Source organism: Cladophialophora immunda (genome assembly GCF_000835495.1).
Source record: "Cladophialophora immunda strain CBS 83496 unplaced genomic scaffold supercont1.3, whole genome shotgun sequence".
NCBI lineage: Eukaryota > Fungi > Ascomycota > Eurotiomycetes > Chaetothyriales > Herpotrichiellaceae > Cladophialophora > Cladophialophora immunda.
The window spans coordinates 3,518,782-3,534,905 of NW_015622543.1; the positions used below are offsets into that span (position 1 = coordinate 3,518,782).

Below are 16,124 nucleotides of genomic sequence, written 5' to 3' on the forward strand. Positions count from 1 at the left end.
GCTAAAAGGCGCGCAATTCGCATCCCTATCGCCGAATTCTCGGACTCGAATGCTTTTTCCCCGTATTAACCCCTCCAGCTCCAGAGAGCCAGCAGCGACAGACAGGGGAATACAATATAGACCTTGGCAGAGGCTGCAGCTGATGCGATTCTCTAGTTGTTGTCGCCTTGTCCTCCCCCACGTCGGAAGCTGGCGGGCCACTTATCAACTAAGACGATCTATTCCTCTCGTATCAGGCTCTTGAGTCGTACGACACTACACCCTTTTGGGCTGATGCTCTCCTGTTGGCATCATGTGCATCCAATGTTTCTGGTGACTGGCACTCGCAACTCTCGTCTTGCCGTGTCCCTGCCATCCTCCAAAGCATGAGATTCTTCCAGCCGCTGTCTCGCTGCTTATTAGTCCTTTTCCGAGCGAAGGAGCCGGCGAGCCGGCGAGGCGGCTATTAGCCTTAGCGGCGCCGCTTTATCGATGCTAATCAGAGCTAGACAGGGCTTGGCAGCTTGGCAGACCTTTTCCCGTTGCGGTGTCGACACCTGGCAACGTCCAATTGTCTCCCCTTCCATCATATCATCTCAACCCCAAACCATTCTGGCCATCTGAAACCGCATCATGAAGGCGCTCATCACCGTCGTACTCTTTCTCGCAGGCATTGCCTCAGCCCAATTTCAGTTCTTCGAGCAGTTCTTCCATGGAGGCCAGCAGAACCAAGCAGCTCAGGAGAAACAGAATGTCCCTAGCGACTCGAATTGGTATCGCCAGAACTGGGACGGAGGTATGTCCTTCTTTCGACTCTCCCATCAAGCTCGCGTGTGCATTATATCTGGCCCTCTATCACCCTCACCCTGTCATTGTTCTTGTGGCTCAATACACGAGATCATTAACTCGAACTGTGTTCCCCGACATGACAACGGCTGACTGGCCAACCACCGTCCAGCAACCTGCAACAACTATTTGTGCCCGGACACCCTCGCTTGTGTCCATTTTCCGCACCACTGCCCTTGTCCGCATCCCGATGTGGAAGACAAGATCGAACTTGGGGATGGCATAGCCATCTGCGCCAGCAAAGGAGGTTTCAAGGTCGGCGAGACGGTACGGAAAATCGAGCTGGCAAGGAAAGGTCTGCTGTGATGTACCCTACGAAGACAACAGTACCAGCAGCAGTTTATCAGGGGAGACTCCCTGGATAAGCGCATCCCTCAACCTCTTTCTAGGTGGGTTACTCGGCCCGGGGCTGCTTGCTGAAGCTAAGTGCCCGTTTAGGCCAGTCACCCCGAGCAGAGTAGAATCTTGACAACGAATGACGCGAGAGTGGTGAATGGATATATGCGCTCAGCAATTCCTCCGGAATTTCCGAGGCACTGTGCCGTCAGGAGGGCAGATTTCTTTGAAAGCGAATGAGGATTTCCTGGCGAGTATGCCATTCCACGAGCTCCTTCCGGCCTCAGCCCGTCAACTTTCGACACCCCTCGGTTTGGGACCTCTTACCGGATAGATTTTCCAAAATCACGGTGACGGGGCAGAATTGGCGGGCCAGACTCGCAAATACGCGGCGCTGTCCGACATGGAAGCATGTTAATATCTTTTAGCCAGCGTGGCCGGAGATCGCTGAACACTAGTGAGGTGGCAGGCCATATCAGATATATCTACCCATATAGATGGAGAGAAATGACACCCCTGTTTCCAAAGGTCAACGAAGTACGAATTGTACGTCGTCAACTCTGACAACCGAATGGGCCAGAATGCCCAGAGCCGCGCAATATGTTGGTTATCTCAATTTTTATTTTCGGTCGATCGTCCAGAAATAGGGAGCTGTCTAGTACCACATTTCGATCCACAAGCCTCAAGGACGCTGGATCTCCGTCGAGCACCTGACTGAATCAATACATGAAGACCATGGGTCACCATCCCAAGAACCTATCCACCTCCCCCACAAAACAAACGAGACCGTGAACCGAGAGACACCTCAGGTGTGGCACTGAACATCTTTGCGGGACGGTTTCTAAGATCTTCTGCGCAGCTGATGGGGTCTCGAGTTCTCAGCACGGCGGTGGAGACGCGCCTGATCGCTGATGGAAAGTGTCAGTATATATTGGCGCACGGAATAGTCGATGGGGTGACGGCCGGAGTCAAAACCCTAGTTAGTTCCCTGAACAGCTAGCACTGCTGTCCCATGATGATGGCAGAGGAAGATGCAGGAGCTGTCGTATCCCTTCTAAAGGAGGGGTGGCTTGCTGTAGTGGGCTACCTTCTCTTAGTACAGAGGTCAACCTCCATTTCCGACGCAAAGATCTTCTGACCTTCACCATATAGTCAGGCCTCCAGGGGCAAGCGCGGAAAAGTCAGCGATAGAAGGATGTCAGTGGGAGAGGAAGCACGATGGTGATGCAGTTGCGATGGTATTGCTGGATATTACATATGTACACCCTGTCTCCACTTGCTCGACCAGGCAACTCTTCTACGTGCTCACAGTCACCTTGTAGACAGCCCCTCCCAGAGTGACATTTCCGTTCAGCCACTGGTCGATGCCACCAGTGGTGCTCACGTACAGGACTTTTCCGCGTTGGCTTTGGCTGATCCACCTGGCCGAGGTCGGGCCCGGCAGACCGGTGGCGTAAACGGTGTAGAGGCCGGTCTTCAAGTCGATCTTGAGGAGCTCGTCAGGCTGGTTGGTGATATAGGCAAACCGCTGTTGGGGGTCAATCTCAAAGTCGTCACAGTCAAGCCCCGTGCTGATCACCGTCACCGGTCCGACCTTGGCGCCGGTGGAAGGGTCGAGCGCCACGCGACCAAACGTCCCGATGCTGGGGTTGTTGTAGTACAAGGTGCTGCCCACCACGCGGATCCCGTTGACGCCGTTCCCGGTCGCGGTGGGATCCGTCATTTTGGGGTCGGTGAATAGGAGTTTAGCACCGCCGTGGACAACGTCAACCCCCCAAATGCCGCCCAGGGCTTGATCGACCATAAGCACAATCCGGTCGTTCAGCGCCGCAACGCCGTTCAGGAGACTCGCGTTGTTGGGGCCTTTAGCAAGCTGTGTGATACATGGAGGGCCACTTCGCAGGTCAACCAGCCATGTGATCCCAGTTCCAGGCGTACACTAGAACGACCAAAAATCATTAGCCTCGTTGAAATCTGGACGCGCACGACGTGGCACGCAGGTTGTTGCTTTGCAGGTTGTGGTAATATTCAGTGGCACAGGAGAAAGACAGAGTTTCCTACCTCTAAAAGAGACATGTCGCAGTACATCGTGTTGGCCAGGAACAGGTCGGGCTGAACGTCGGTAATGCTCATGATGGAGCTTCCAACCGCGCTCCAGTCATGGATTACTTGTTGTTGTCCGTTCGCGGGATTCAACTGCGTGAGGACAGCGGATGTGGCGGTGGCAGGCAGGATCCAGCCGTTCGGACGCACGGCCAGGTTTTCGATCCATACCGCGTCTTGGTACTGGTAGACGAGTTGGACCGAAGGGGCAGAGGTGGCGGCATCTGCATCTGCCGTGCAGAAACCCGAGATTGTGAGGCAGAACGCCAAGCTCCAAAAGAGCGCCGCCATCGCAAAGTTGAATGGTTACAGTACAGGAGGCACAGCGAGGAGTTGGTTGGCTGATCGGCAGACTTTATGCTTCGAGGAGAAGCTCCAGCCCAAGGGGGCGGTGAGTTGGGATTACCGAGTAGATTGGAAAAGGATTGCGGGGGTGCTCGGAACATGCCCGGGCCACGTTTTGGCCCGTTGCAAATACGGAGTGCAGTTCTTAGCACCATATCAGCGCTACTTCAAGCCACACCGGGGAATCCCGGTGTCTCTGACACAGAACCTGGTGGAAAGTATGAACTAAGGGACGATAGTGTCCAGTAGAGCGATTACCTAGGTAGGCAACTAAGAGCATTGTTCCTGGTTTATTATATTCGCTTAAATCTTGGCTCTAAGCGAGATTATCATGATCTTATTGGCTGGATCGCAACACCTTCCTTTGCCTGCGTCTCTCTCAATTCTTGGGATAATTTTATGTACTTAGTACATTTAGATAGCCAGCTTTGAGGCGAATCGAACGGTACTAGGTTCAACTTAATCGGCCCTGTGGATCAAAAGTTGTAGACGGACAACCTTATTTCGCTTTCTCTTAGCGGCTTCGCCATTAAGCGAATGAGAGAAACCGGGGACGCAGCACGCCGACTACGCTCTTGTGACTCTCCAGCCTGGAAATCGATGGCGCCCGTGCCTGTAGATCGGCAAGACATGTGCACAGTCGTTTCTCGTCCACTGGCGGTCCGCCTCTGACAGAGATAATGGAAATGGGTAGATATTAAACCGTAAAAAAGACGGGTCCAATGACAGGATGAATCTGAATCCGGTAGTAAGGTTTATAACGTTATCATTAAGCGCTGGGGGTCCGAGAACGGGTTCTCTAGACTTGATATCCGGACCATAACAGGGGAACACCAGAGACCGGGGACCGAAAATTGTCCCCAACGGGCAACTGCCAGCCGCTTTCAGCAATCCCCTTCTTAGCGCATTTGACTCGGGCCAGAAAAGGATATCGGTTTTGGTATGGTGGATATCTTCGTGTAAATATCGTGGTGTTCAGCGGCGACAAAGCGCCTGGCCTTGGCATCCGTCTGGGACCGTGGCCTGCCGCTTTACTACTAGGAATCTGGTAACCTGGCTCAACTTCGGCTCAGCCTCACCGGGAGCTGCTCAGCCTGTCCCCTTCCTCTCCTTCTCATCACCGGTGCTCAGTCCTGTTCCTGGGCCCCGCAGCCATTGGGTGCTTACGCCATACTTGATAGGGTGTCTCTCTTCGAGGATGTGGAAGCTTTACACGATTGTCCGCGAGATATCTGGTATCAGTGTGCGACCCAATCCGGGGCTGTCAATTGCCCAGCTTGGCTGTTCATCTCCCACATGGTCTCAGTGCACGATTTCAATCCTGTCAATATACAAAATGACTGTGGAACCATGCTGCTGCAATCAGGTGATCAGTAGATCAGACCTGGCCGTGCAGTCTCATGCAAGGGGCATCCAACGCTGACTGCTTTGGCACGACTCATCACATTGCGCCGCATAAATGATGCGTTATCCACACGTTTTATTCGAGATCTACGCAGCCAGAGTCGAGGCAATGCCCATGAGTCTGCCACTGTTCACAGTTCTGGATTTGTATAAGACAATGGTCTCGTCAGTCTGATCTTCGCCGTCACACCCTGGCGAAAATGTTCCGGATTCAGGCATTGGGAAGTGGCTGCGAGTTATGCAGGCACTTGAGATCCAGTCTCACCGTATATATAAAAGAAACGTGCAGACGGACACTGGGAAGGACCGAAAATGGGTCCCCTCAAGCATGGCTGCTCTGGTCCCAAATATGGGCCCTGTGTGCTCATCGTGACATCATCCCATCTACAATAAGAGGTCAGGGTGTTTGCATATCTAGAGTGAATGAATTGCTTCGACTCTTGGAGAGGTGCCTTGCCGCTCTCAGCCTACCACCCAAATGTATCAACCTCAAGCTCGAACGAACAGCGGCCTGATTTCTCTCGGCCAAGTCGGGCCACAACAGCCCTGACGTCGTCACACATGCCAGGCGGTCCGCACACCACAACCCCGATCTTGGAATATCCGAGATCGGCCTGATCTTGTAACAAGCCGCTGATGTCCAACCTTTGCCCGACGACGATTTCCTTGTCGCGGATTTGGTCCAACAAACTGGCCAAAGCTTCAACAAGACAGACGTCGTCCGCCTTGACGCTGTGGTAGAGTTTGACGGTCGGGTGACAGTGGACGAATGCCAGCAGTCCAGTAATGCCTATCCCCCCGCCGATTAGCAACAGCCGATCACTCTGGAGGACTTCCTTGGTAGGATTGCAAGGATAAGGGCTTTCGAGTAGTGTGACCAGTTCGTTCCGTGGCTTCAAGAATCGCGTCATTCCTACTTTCTTTCGAACAAACAGTGTTAATCCTGAATTCTTGTTGGCTCCATGCTGAGTTGAAGGTCTCGGAGTCACAGTGATTGGGCGGTTCTTTTCCAGGTCGCCGAGAGTCGTTGGCACCGCACCGTCGTTGCTGGGGCGCCCGGTCAGAGCAGCAGTAGGGATAATGGAAAAGGGATGATTCTCCCAAGGTCGAAAAGGATGAAGCGTCGGAAAGTAGACGTAGACGCACTGCCCCGGCGAAGACCACCGAGGTCCTGGAACATCGATGCGAGCAATAGTGTCGCTGACGTCGGTCACGACAGCCCGTTTCACTCCCGTCTTCAAGATCCGTCCCACCCGAGCCAGTCGATCAAAGCCCCAGACAGCAAACGTTGCGTATAGGAAAGTCTCGTAGCCGAAGTCTCCCTCGTCATCGGCCCAGACGTGATACCAACAGCCCACAAGGCAGACGACAGCCATGACGATATGTGTGACTAGGAACAGCTCATACGCTCGTTGGCGTATGACAAGAAAGCTCGTGAGTATAATGATGACAGCTGCGATCGTACCCACACAGCCCCAATACCAGAGCGGTGTATCGACTGTGGAAGAATAATAGCCGTCGTCTTGGTATAATACCAATGAGAGAATTGAATGGAGAAGAGTCTGGATGAGGAAGAGCCGGGCGATCCATCGATGGAGCAGCATGTAGGTCGAGTGGGACCAATTGGTGAGCCATAATAAGATGTTGTTCCTGCTCGAGAACAGGAACAAGACTGGGAGTTGACAGAATGCGAGAGCACCCGTGCGCCACATCCAGTACGCCATGAGTTCTTGGTAGTGATTTTTGTACCACTGCATCTCTTCATTCGGCCACAATGTCTCGTAGCCGATGGTCAGAAAGACAATGTTTAGTATGACGATCACGGCGATGTAACCACTCTGCCCGAGGGTGGGCACGTTGCCAATCAAGAAGGGAAGAGGTCGATCGTGGTAGGTCCCGATGATACTTTGATAAAGCCATGGTTTGATGCGGTCCGTCAAACCAGTCATGAAAGGGAGATATCCGAACCAGGTCAACACAAGTGGCAGACCGAAGGCTGTGAGCAGGATCGCAAGTCTGTCAGGAGGGGTCTTCATCAGCAATGAAACAGAGAGTCGCTGTATTGGATCCGACTTGCACCGCTGAGATACTACGAGAAGAGACGATAAGAGCAACCACGCACCCATAGTATGATTCCCGGGCGCTCTCGCGGAAAAAGTATATCAAGGTATCCTGGGTGAGTTTCCAGGTGGTGTAAGTCGTGACCATGGTCATGTTTAGCACAAGATCCTCGCCCGATGCCACCACCGTTGGGGGGTTTGTGATGTTCGCCAACGTCTCGCCATAGCTCCATTTTGGGAGCACCTTGGCATCTCCCGTGATCTGCGTTTCCCAAAACTTCTCGATAGTCGACGCCCGGACCTTTTCGGGGCAGAACGTGTGAATGCACCAGGCTATGGAACTCAGGTAGGGAAAATCCGACGCACGACAACGAGCTAGCTCATGCGCAATTGCATCCGCGGTGGTGAGCCCTCCAGCGCTGATCGTGGAGGAACACTGCAACTTGTAAGGTGAGAAGGATCGGAAGCAGCCATGACCACAATACGGATTGTAAAAAGTGAATCCCGCGACGCCAGCCAAGCCGCTTCTGGTGACTGGGAGTGGGCCAGTAGCTACTACACTCGTGGCCCAACTCAGCGCCAGCAAAAGAACGTATTTCATGACTAACGATGCCGATGACTGCCTGCAATGGCGTTGACACCATGAGCAGGGAATGGGGCCCACGGACGGGTTTTATACATGGTCGGTTGTGCCATAGATGGTCCACACTGCCAAGATGTGGATGTGTGTGCATTCGGTTGATGAGAAGGAGCTGTTGGAACAGAGACGGTGAGGTACTCGACCGATCTTTTCTCGACGTGGACTCTTTTGACATCGCTTCAGTGTCTGGCCGTCGATCGTCCTGGTCTAGAAAAATGTTGTTGGCTGATGCTGCTGCTCTTGCATGTTGGACACTGGATAGTGTGGGTCTGAACAAGCTCATCTTGGAAGAGCTTCGCCGAGACCTGCAGGGCCATTGGCCTTGGTATTTCTAGCCTGGCATCTTATTGGAAAGGGAAACTTGCTCATCCTTCGGTCGAACGTGACGCTGACTGACAATGTGGTCGGGCCGGTCCCAAGGAGCTGGTAGAATCGGAGCAGCCGATCGATCCATGTCCATCTACCAGCCTGGATTCATTAGTATTGGGCTCTTGGGACAGGATCAAATCTGGGACACTTGCGGATATGAGTGAAGGTGTGGCCCACCTTCCTCGGTCGGCAGAATCTGCACCAGTTGATTGTAGGCCGATGGTGACGCTCATTGTATTGGGGGTTGTCATCAAATGTACTGTAGAATGCCTCAATGGGGCCATGGAGGATTGTGTCTCGATTGAGAACTCAAGGGAGCTACTCGACCTTCACCAGCGTCTTCGGTTAACCGATGTTATTGCTAATATGCTAAGCAACATCCCCTGCACAGCTTCGAACAGCGAAGTCCAGTCGCGCGTCTAATTGGCCCGTAAAACGTGCTCGCCTGGTTAGCCTGCATAGTCTCGCTTTGCTCTGGAAGTAGCGGTTGCAACTGAACGGAGGTACTTACCCACATGGGTCAATCTGGGCCAAATCTGGGCCATGCTTGGATCCATGGTTCGGCACTCCATAGGGTAGGGTAGGTTACGTTACTGTACACGTTTTCAGTCTTCCGCATTGTTCTTTCTTCCCAAAAAGAGTTCTATGACTCCAGTGTCGCTTCCCATACATCTGCGCAGTACAGAGTATTCATTGATTAGATTATTGAATTGGGTGTTAAATGGGCTCGCTCCTATGTCGTTGCGCTCAGGCTTTGGCCTTCGGCATTATATTGGTATTTCAGCTGCAGTATCCAGTGGAGTTGGCAGCTTCTGGCCTTTTACTAGAATGGACGATTAGTTATCGACCAAGGTCAAAACTCGCGTAGCCTGGTCCTCACCTGAATATCGCTACAAGTTGATCCTAGCGAAAGATAAATGTCCCGAGGACAGCTCCGATGAGGATGCAATAATTATATAGCCTAAGCTATCACCTCGAAGAAACCTTACTAATGTAGTATATGGCTAACAACATGATATTGTATGCGAGGCCGACCTAGACTATAGATATAAGAGACCTAATTATATATTTTGACAGTCGCTTTGGCAAGGCATACGAGAATCGCCCCGGCACGCACCAGGTCTGATTGCGCGAGCACATTTCGACCAGCAGCAATTTCTGGTCACAAGCGCCGCCGTGAAGCCTGGGCCAGAGCTCCCTTCTGACTCTGGCCTGCGTGAAACTTGCTTAGCGCAGACAATCCATGGCAGCCCCTGGGCAAGGCGACAGACCTCTCCTTCCACCTCAACCAGGATGGTCATCCGGCAGCAGAAATGTGCTCTCTGAAATATCTTGCTCTTAGCTACCGGCACTGCTAATATGGCGCGATTTCTCATAACGATCGATGCCCATGAGCACTCATCGCATTCTATTGTTGTCCAGTTAGCTATCGTGGCTTACAACGAACAAGATGGACATGCCGTGGGGACCCAACGGTCAGCTGGATCGACATTGCCCTTGAGAAATGTTTTGTTAACTTTTCACACAGACAGCTTTGCCAGGAGATCTCCAGCTCGCTCTCGCCCAGATTCGAGGCCACCACTTAAACGCAAGCATTCGTCGTCTGGAGAGCACGCTCTCTGGATCGGCAACATTCCTTTACAGGCCAATATCCTCACTCTGAGGGATCATTTCTATCAAGTCGCCGGCAGCGACCTTGTCAGCATCACCTATAATCCAGAGGCGAGATATGCATTCGCCAACTTCAGTACCAAAGCTTCACGCCTGAAAGTCATTGAACTTGCTGCATCAACCCTGTTCCACGAAAAACGTCTCGACTGCCGCATCCGCTCAGACTCAGGAAGACGCTCCATCAAGGTCAGCTACGGGCATGACGATCAGGGCCGCGGCAAGATATCTATCCACCAGCCCGTGGAACTCGAGAAAAAGATCGAAGAGTTGTCCCGATTCCCCGAGGCCGACCCGTCTCAGTTGGGAAAGGACAAGTATTTCATCATCAAAAGCTTTTCCATCGAGGCAATGCATCACAGTCTCCAAATGAATCAATGGCACCTTCCGTCTCGCCATGTCTATCGCATCAACAACGCCATGCAGGTAGGAAACCCTCGGTCTCTTCTGTTCTTGTCTCCGCAAGCCGTTTCGTGGTTTTCAGTCAGAGGCTAACCAAGCTCCTTGTCCCGTTCAAAGACCGCACGGAAAGTGTACTTGATCTTCTCCGTAAACGGTTCCGGTCAATTTTTTGGCTACGCGCTCCTGACCTCCGCTATTGTCTGTGATGAGATGGACAACCCGACAAACGATCGAGAGTTACATTTCCCTCTGTCTGCAGAAGACGAAAACCCGGCCAAAAATGCCATTCATAACATCGGACCAGCGTCCAGCGGTCAGACCCCTAGCACAACCGTTAAATCGAGAAGTCCCCGTGATGCTTCGTCGGAACCTTTCCCTCCAACTCCCTCGAAATCTTTGCCGGCGCCTCTCCTTAATCCAGGCATAATCCAATACAAGCCAAGCAGACGACAGATCGTCTGGGAGGCATCATCGTGCGACCACCGCGACAGTGCCGCATCGGATAGCGAATTTAGCTCGGCCTCCAGATCCCTCTCAAGTCTGCAGGATGGCGTGGCTAGACGCAGCGCGGGTTCGTCAGACATGTCGCCGATTCTAAAACGAAATCCGCCGTTCTGTGGCGAAACCTTCCCACCAACCTCGACCCGATCTCCTTCGCCCACTGGTATTAGAGATGAAAGCTTGTCAAATTCTGATGATGATACTACCGTGATGAGAGCGCTCCAACAGTTCGGCCACCCATGTCGAATCAAGTGGCTCGCCGCCGATTCCCTATCTTTTGACGAGGTTTGCGGCATCAGGAACAAGTGGAATGACAATAAGCCGATTCATGTGGCCAGGAACGCTACCCCAGTCCATCCAGAGGCCGCAACGGCACTACTGGACGTTTGGAGGTCTGCCACGGCTCGGAAGAGGATGGAAAGACTCAGAGAAGCTAGCGCGAGAGCCTGGGAAAATATCAGACGTTGAAGAAAAAATATCTGGTCTCGTTTTGGGCCATCAGACTTTGTCACAAGTAGCTATTTGGTATTGGAGCTGAATGTTTCGCCCCGCAGCATCGGAGGCTATGTTTGCTTGAATTGTGAGGTCTACTGAACAAGGAGACGGGATTGTGGCATCAAGTATCACTGTTAGTAGTTTGTGCTTGAGTATGTGTATGAATACATAGACGTCGCTGACGACGTTGGGGGAGGAATGGAAACATCGGTCGAAATAGTTGTATGAGTGTGCGGCAGCACGACTGGCTGAATCTCGGAGAACTCTCGCAACGCGCCGACCAGTGGTGGTGTCTTCTGTGTTCCTACATATGCTCTTTACTCTGAATAGTCCGCCTCGGTGGTTTTGAAAGGTAGAAGATCTACTGGAGGACCTCATTCAGACTCCTTCTCACCGGGTCATCGACGAACGTATTGTTAGGTCAGGAGTCTGTAGCAACCGCGTTTCTAGCACCTGTATGTACCCCATCCAACTCCCAAATGGGTACATTTCTATTTCATCTTCCATCCTAACCCCAAGGCGATGGGAAAGATTGCAATCGGTACAGCGTGGCCTGGCCGCGGCTCGCCAAGCCTAACCTTCAACAGCCTGCCATTGCGGAGGTCAAGAGAATTCGCCCAGGACAGAAAGCACCACACCGACACCAAAAACATGAGCAAGTTTCTTTAAAGCCCGCGGCCAGTCAGACTGGAGATATATCAGCGTTGAGCAAGTATTCGGAATAGACATGTCTCCCACATCACAGCGAGAAATCGGCTCAAAAATTCCCTCCTGGGTAAGCGCTTCCAGCCAGACGGAATTGGCACGTTAAGGGAAGGCATCTACTCGGTCACAGCGAATACCAGTGTACCGCACTTCCTTTGATCAGGTGACTCAGTTATAAGCACTTGCCTACAAGGGAAGATGTTAAGGGCTGCGAACCCCATTTACTCAGATGAATGTGAGCAAGTTTGCTGAACCGTGCGGACACGGGATTTTGTCAGTCGTTCTTTCAGGACATGCATGGTGGGGGACCGGCGGTGCATTGGGCTGATTGGGGAACATCTTGGGATTTGTCGCATTGATACGAACGCGCGTGTTAACGTATCTTCCGCCTGGTAACTTGTGTGTCCAAGATCCGGAAGGACCGAACGAGTGGCCTCGAGATAATATCAGGCTGATTAAGGGTACCGCATGCTCATAACGTATAGTGCAGTTGACCAGGAGCTCTATTGGAAATCTCGAAACACGACTGTGAAGATCGTATTTGTATTCATGGTTAAGATAAAAAGGCACAGACAGTTATGCGTCTTTCCCCCAGTAAAGGTATTATGTGGATGCTTGTTGAGGCAGACTTTTTGCCTTACATCGGCCGTGCTTCCCTCTCCCAGTATTTTTCATCAACGTCTCTTGAGATGGTTCCGGTCATGTCTCAGGTAAATTGCATGGTAGCAACATGGCCTCGGGAGACCATTCAACTCCTGGAAAATTCGAAACTCTGTACAAGATCTTAGTTGGGATGAGATCAGAAGAGCACATGGTACTCCGTACAAATCTCCTTGCAAAGGTGAAGAGTATGCCACAGTTTGTCAATGCCAAAAGGATATCGAAGAAAATCACAGCAGCTTGCTCCGCAACCTCATTATCTCACAAGCGCAGTTGGACCCATCTGCTCGTTCCGTCATGTAGATTTTGTTGGTTACAACAGCAACAACACACCCAGAGCTGCCGCAAAGATGCCGACAATGCCACTGCCAGTCAGTGCATTTCCAGTGCCGGTAAAAGTGGCGACGGCGGGTGAAACTGGCGAACTTGACGAGCTCGAGCCTCCAGCTGGGATTGAGCTGACAGCCGCCACGGGGACGCTGCCGCTGGTGGAAATGCTTCCATGAACGCCACTGGTAGGAATGCTTCCATGATCGCCGCTAACCCACGAAACAGAGTCGTTCGTGGAAGTCGTTGTTTCCGGGCATACCGGCTCGCTGCTGGAAGCAGAGATCGTCCATTCGCTCCAGATTGGGCTAGAAGTTGACTTTACCTGGTCGACACGGGTGGTCTTGGTAGTTGTGAAATTGCTCCAGAATGGGCTGGAAGTCGACTTAACGTGCTTGATGGGAATGGTGTTGGTGGTTGAGATATAAGAGGCAGTAATTGTCGAGGTCGCAAGCTTGGTCCGGGAGTTAGATGAAGCCGTAGCGCTAGACGTGGTAGAGCTCGAGCCACCACCGCATGGAAGCCTTGCTGCTTGTGCTTGCAACCCGATCAAGCCCTTGAAGCTGTCATACTCCCCTCCGGCGCTCAAATCGTACTTTGTGCCGTTGACCGCAGCGGCTGGTACGCCAAAGGACGCGGAGTAGAAATCGTAGTACAGCGACTCGCATACTTTGGTCATGGCGGTTGGAATTTTCGAGATCGTCGGCAGATTGTTTACTCCCATTGCATTGATTAGGTTCACTGTGAGATTAACTTCTCCCTCCGTTCCGGGCCGCACCTGCGTAAATGAGCGAATGCGTTGAGCAGGGTCGGATAAATCTTACAGCTGCGATGATGGTCGCTTGCTGACTGCCTGAGGCATCCGCAGCAGCAAGACTTGAGTAAGCGTTCTGGGAGAGAATTGTGTCCTGAACCGGAAAACCCTTGCCGTTGTTGTCGTATGTCACAGTACTTCCCGAAGTGAGGCTGACTTCCACTACGAAAGACGAAATGGATGTCTTGGTAGGGATTGAAGCGTTGAATCCGTAAAACTATTCACAACGTAAGCAAAGAATTCGATCGAGTAGAGAAGGAAAACTTCTCACCGTGAAAGAATCATCAAATCCAGTGCCATCACCCAGGGCCACAGAGGCGTCGATAGCACCAGCCGGAGCTCCAGTTCGGTCCTTGTAGACAAGCTGCAAACTGGAGACCGATGACTTGGAGACTTTGTTCGTCCAAAAGCGAATAGCTCCCGAGAAGACAAGCTGATCGGCGCTGCTGATGGTGAGCGCAAGGTTTGCTGGCTTGACGGGATAAGCTGTGATCACTTCGGTCAAAGTCACCGAAGCCGGAACGGTGTCAAGCATCTTTGCAAGGATGACTGAGCAAGTGCTGTCATATGAATCTACCATGCTCGAGACGGTTTTGTTGCCGTCGCTGTTGAAGAGCCGGAGATCCGATCGAGAATCGACGTCTGGACCTACCACAAGTGGGTTCAAGGTGGTACTGTCGAGATACATGGTGAGGGTCGAGTTGTCAAAGGTGCTGTTCGTGGCATCGAAGTCTTGGACTCCAAGAGAGGTCGTACCCGCAGGGACAATGGTAGGGTGTTCTGCAGAATGCACTCCTCCAAGAGTATGACCGCAGGCAACAAGCTGGATACCTTCTTCCGGAGTCAGACCCATACGAGCAAACTCGGTGTTTAGTTTGTCAATATCGTCCTTGGGGTCAGGAACACCGGGAGTTCCTGCCTGGGTAGCGTCGATACGACCGGCTTTGAGTGGAATTGCGGGACCACCGCAGGCTCGAACTGAGGCGTAGGCTGCCAAGGCTAGCAGATCTGACATGGAGGCTCGACTGCTGTAGAATCTCGAGACGAAGGAGAGGGTGTTGTTGAAGGCAGGACCAGTATTCTCAAGAAAGATGCTACTGTCAAGTTCGAAACCGATAGATGCGTCCAAGCCGTCGGTCCCTTCAGCCACGTTGGCTCCGGCCATGTCGTGGAAGGCGACTCGTAAGAAACCTCCGGCGACTGAGTGACCTGGATTTGGGGCAAATGTGCAAGGGACCAAGGGGGCCATGAAGTTTCTGTTGCCGTAGCCAGAGGTCAAAAGCATCAGATCTTCGAGCTCATCGTAGACTGGCGACGGCCATGTGATGGCAGCGTAAACATTGCTGATCCACTGTCCCCCGATGAGGCTAAGCAACAATCTCTCCCGCCGGCTGAGCATTTTGTTATGCTTGTACAAGTGGAATATAAACAATAAACGAAATGCGGGCGTATAATAGATTTAGTGAGCGAATAGACAGATAAATGAAGACCTGGGCAAAACGAGCGAAGGCAGTTGGGTCGAGGGTGATAAATTCGAAAGAGAATGTCCAGAAAAACCATCGTCAACCTACCCATGCGAGTTGAAGAGGCTGGGTGATGACAATAATATATCACCGGAGGTTCTTTGGACTCCATCTCCTGAATGTCTTCCAATGCGACCGTGGCAATCTCAAATTTGGCAATCTCCATTTCCTAGATTTCGATTCGTCGGGATTCGTCCAGCATGTCGTGTCAGCGAGGCTGGCCAGACTCGCCTAGCTGGGGCATTGGCCCAAATTGCGCGCTGTCAACCTGAAAGTGGTGCGGCCGAGGACACAGGCGACCCTGAGCAGGTTCTAGCAGGTGTGCGACCTGAGAAAATGCGCTCAACGACAACGCCATAATAAGGCCTAGGGGGTCTGATATGTGCTCTGATACGCCACAACGGCTCGCCCGCCACGAGGTGGAAACATGGCTACAGATCCATCAACCTTCATCTCTTCCTTCCACTCTGAGACTGGGAGAGTTTGGGCGTGGTCAGGAGCTGTTCTGGATTGCTTGGCTCGTCACCTCGAGCGCAGACCGATACCAGAGAGCAGTTCAATTTTTCCGTAGGCAGTTGTGATATTTAATTATAGCTACACCGGACATTTCCTCTGGGGTTTTTTTATATCTCGTGCCGTTTGGATTCCTCTGGATCATGCGCACCGTAGCGAAACCAGTCAAAGGAGGCCAATAGAAGGCTGTTCAGATTGGTGACTGGTGAGTAAGCCGTGATTGGTCAAAGTATCGCGACTAGCAGCCTCACGGGAGGGAATAGCGAGAAGAGGATACACTCACACAGAGTGGAACACAAGATCAACGCTTTCTGAGGGAGCAAGGGTCCAGAAGACCGATTCAGGTCAGGTGAAAGGACAGATAGCCGGTCTTTGGAAATAAGTCGAATCACAGGGAGGAACGGGTGTGAGAGCGAGGAAGAAAGCAGCTGCCG

At 52.2% G+C, this 16,124-nt stretch overlaps 5 protein-coding genes across 6 annotated transcripts; 2 read left to right on the plus strand and 3 right to left on the minus strand.

Moving 5' to 3' along the window:
• The first annotated feature begins 553 nt into the window (after positions 1 to 553).
• Positions 554 to 1,726, plus strand: PV07_05638. Of its 2 annotated transcripts, XM_016392549.1 has the most exons (3): positions 554 to 775; positions 938 to 1,214; positions 1,264 to 1,726. In XM_016392549.1, the coding sequence occupies exons 1-2, from the start codon at positions 613 to 615 to the stop codon at positions 1,129 to 1,131; spliced, it is 357 nt and encodes a 118-aa protein (XP_016250068.1). In that variant the 5' UTR covers positions 554 to 612; the 3' UTR covers positions 1,132 to 1,214; positions 1,264 to 1,726. The 2 variants fall into 2 exon arrangements, with proteins under 2 accessions (XP_016250068.1, XP_016250067.1); XM_016392548.1 differs by having other exon boundaries at positions 938 to 1,726.
• Positions 1,727 to 2,380: 654 nt separating this feature from the next.
• PV07_05639 (uncharacterized protein) lies at positions 2,381 to 3,651 on the minus strand. Its single transcript, XM_016392550.1, has 2 exons — positions 3,223 to 3,651; positions 2,381 to 3,100 (listed from the first exon to the last, which is right to left on the minus strand). Exons 1-2 carry the CDS (start codon positions 3,553 to 3,555, stop codon positions 2,459 to 2,461), a joined length of 975 nt encoding a protein of 324 aa, XP_016250069.1. The 5' UTR covers positions 3,556 to 3,651; the 3' UTR covers positions 2,381 to 2,458.
• A 1,649-nt stretch (positions 3,652 to 5,300) lies between these two features.
• On the minus strand, positions 5,301 to 7,674 carry PV07_05640 (uncharacterized protein; the record flags this gene model as incomplete). Its single annotated transcript, XM_016392551.1, has 2 exons — positions 5,301 to 7,029; positions 7,136 to 7,674. 2 exons carry the CDS (start codon positions 7,672 to 7,674, stop codon positions 5,481 to 5,483), a joined length of 2,088 nt encoding a protein of 695 aa, XP_016250070.1. The 3' UTR covers positions 5,301 to 5,480.
• A 1,767-nt stretch (positions 7,675 to 9,441) lies between these two features.
• Positions 9,442 to 11,121, plus strand: PV07_05641 (uncharacterized protein; the record flags this gene model as incomplete). The annotated part of the gene is made up of 2 exons (XM_016392552.1): positions 9,442 to 10,176; positions 10,270 to 11,121. 2 exons carry the CDS (start codon positions 9,442 to 9,444, stop codon positions 11,119 to 11,121), a joined length of 1,587 nt encoding a protein of 528 aa, XP_016250071.1.
• Positions 11,122 to 12,418: 1,297 nt separating this feature from the next.
• On the minus strand, positions 12,419 to 15,203 carry PV07_05642 (uncharacterized protein). Its single transcript, XM_016392553.1, has 3 exons — positions 13,926 to 15,203; positions 13,665 to 13,871; positions 12,419 to 13,618 (listed from the first exon to the last, which is right to left on the minus strand). Exons 1-3 carry the CDS (start codon positions 15,051 to 15,053, stop codon positions 12,827 to 12,829), a joined length of 2,127 nt encoding a protein of 708 aa, XP_016250072.1. The 5' UTR covers positions 15,054 to 15,203; the 3' UTR covers positions 12,419 to 12,826.
• Positions 15,204 to 16,124: the final 921 nt, after the last annotated feature.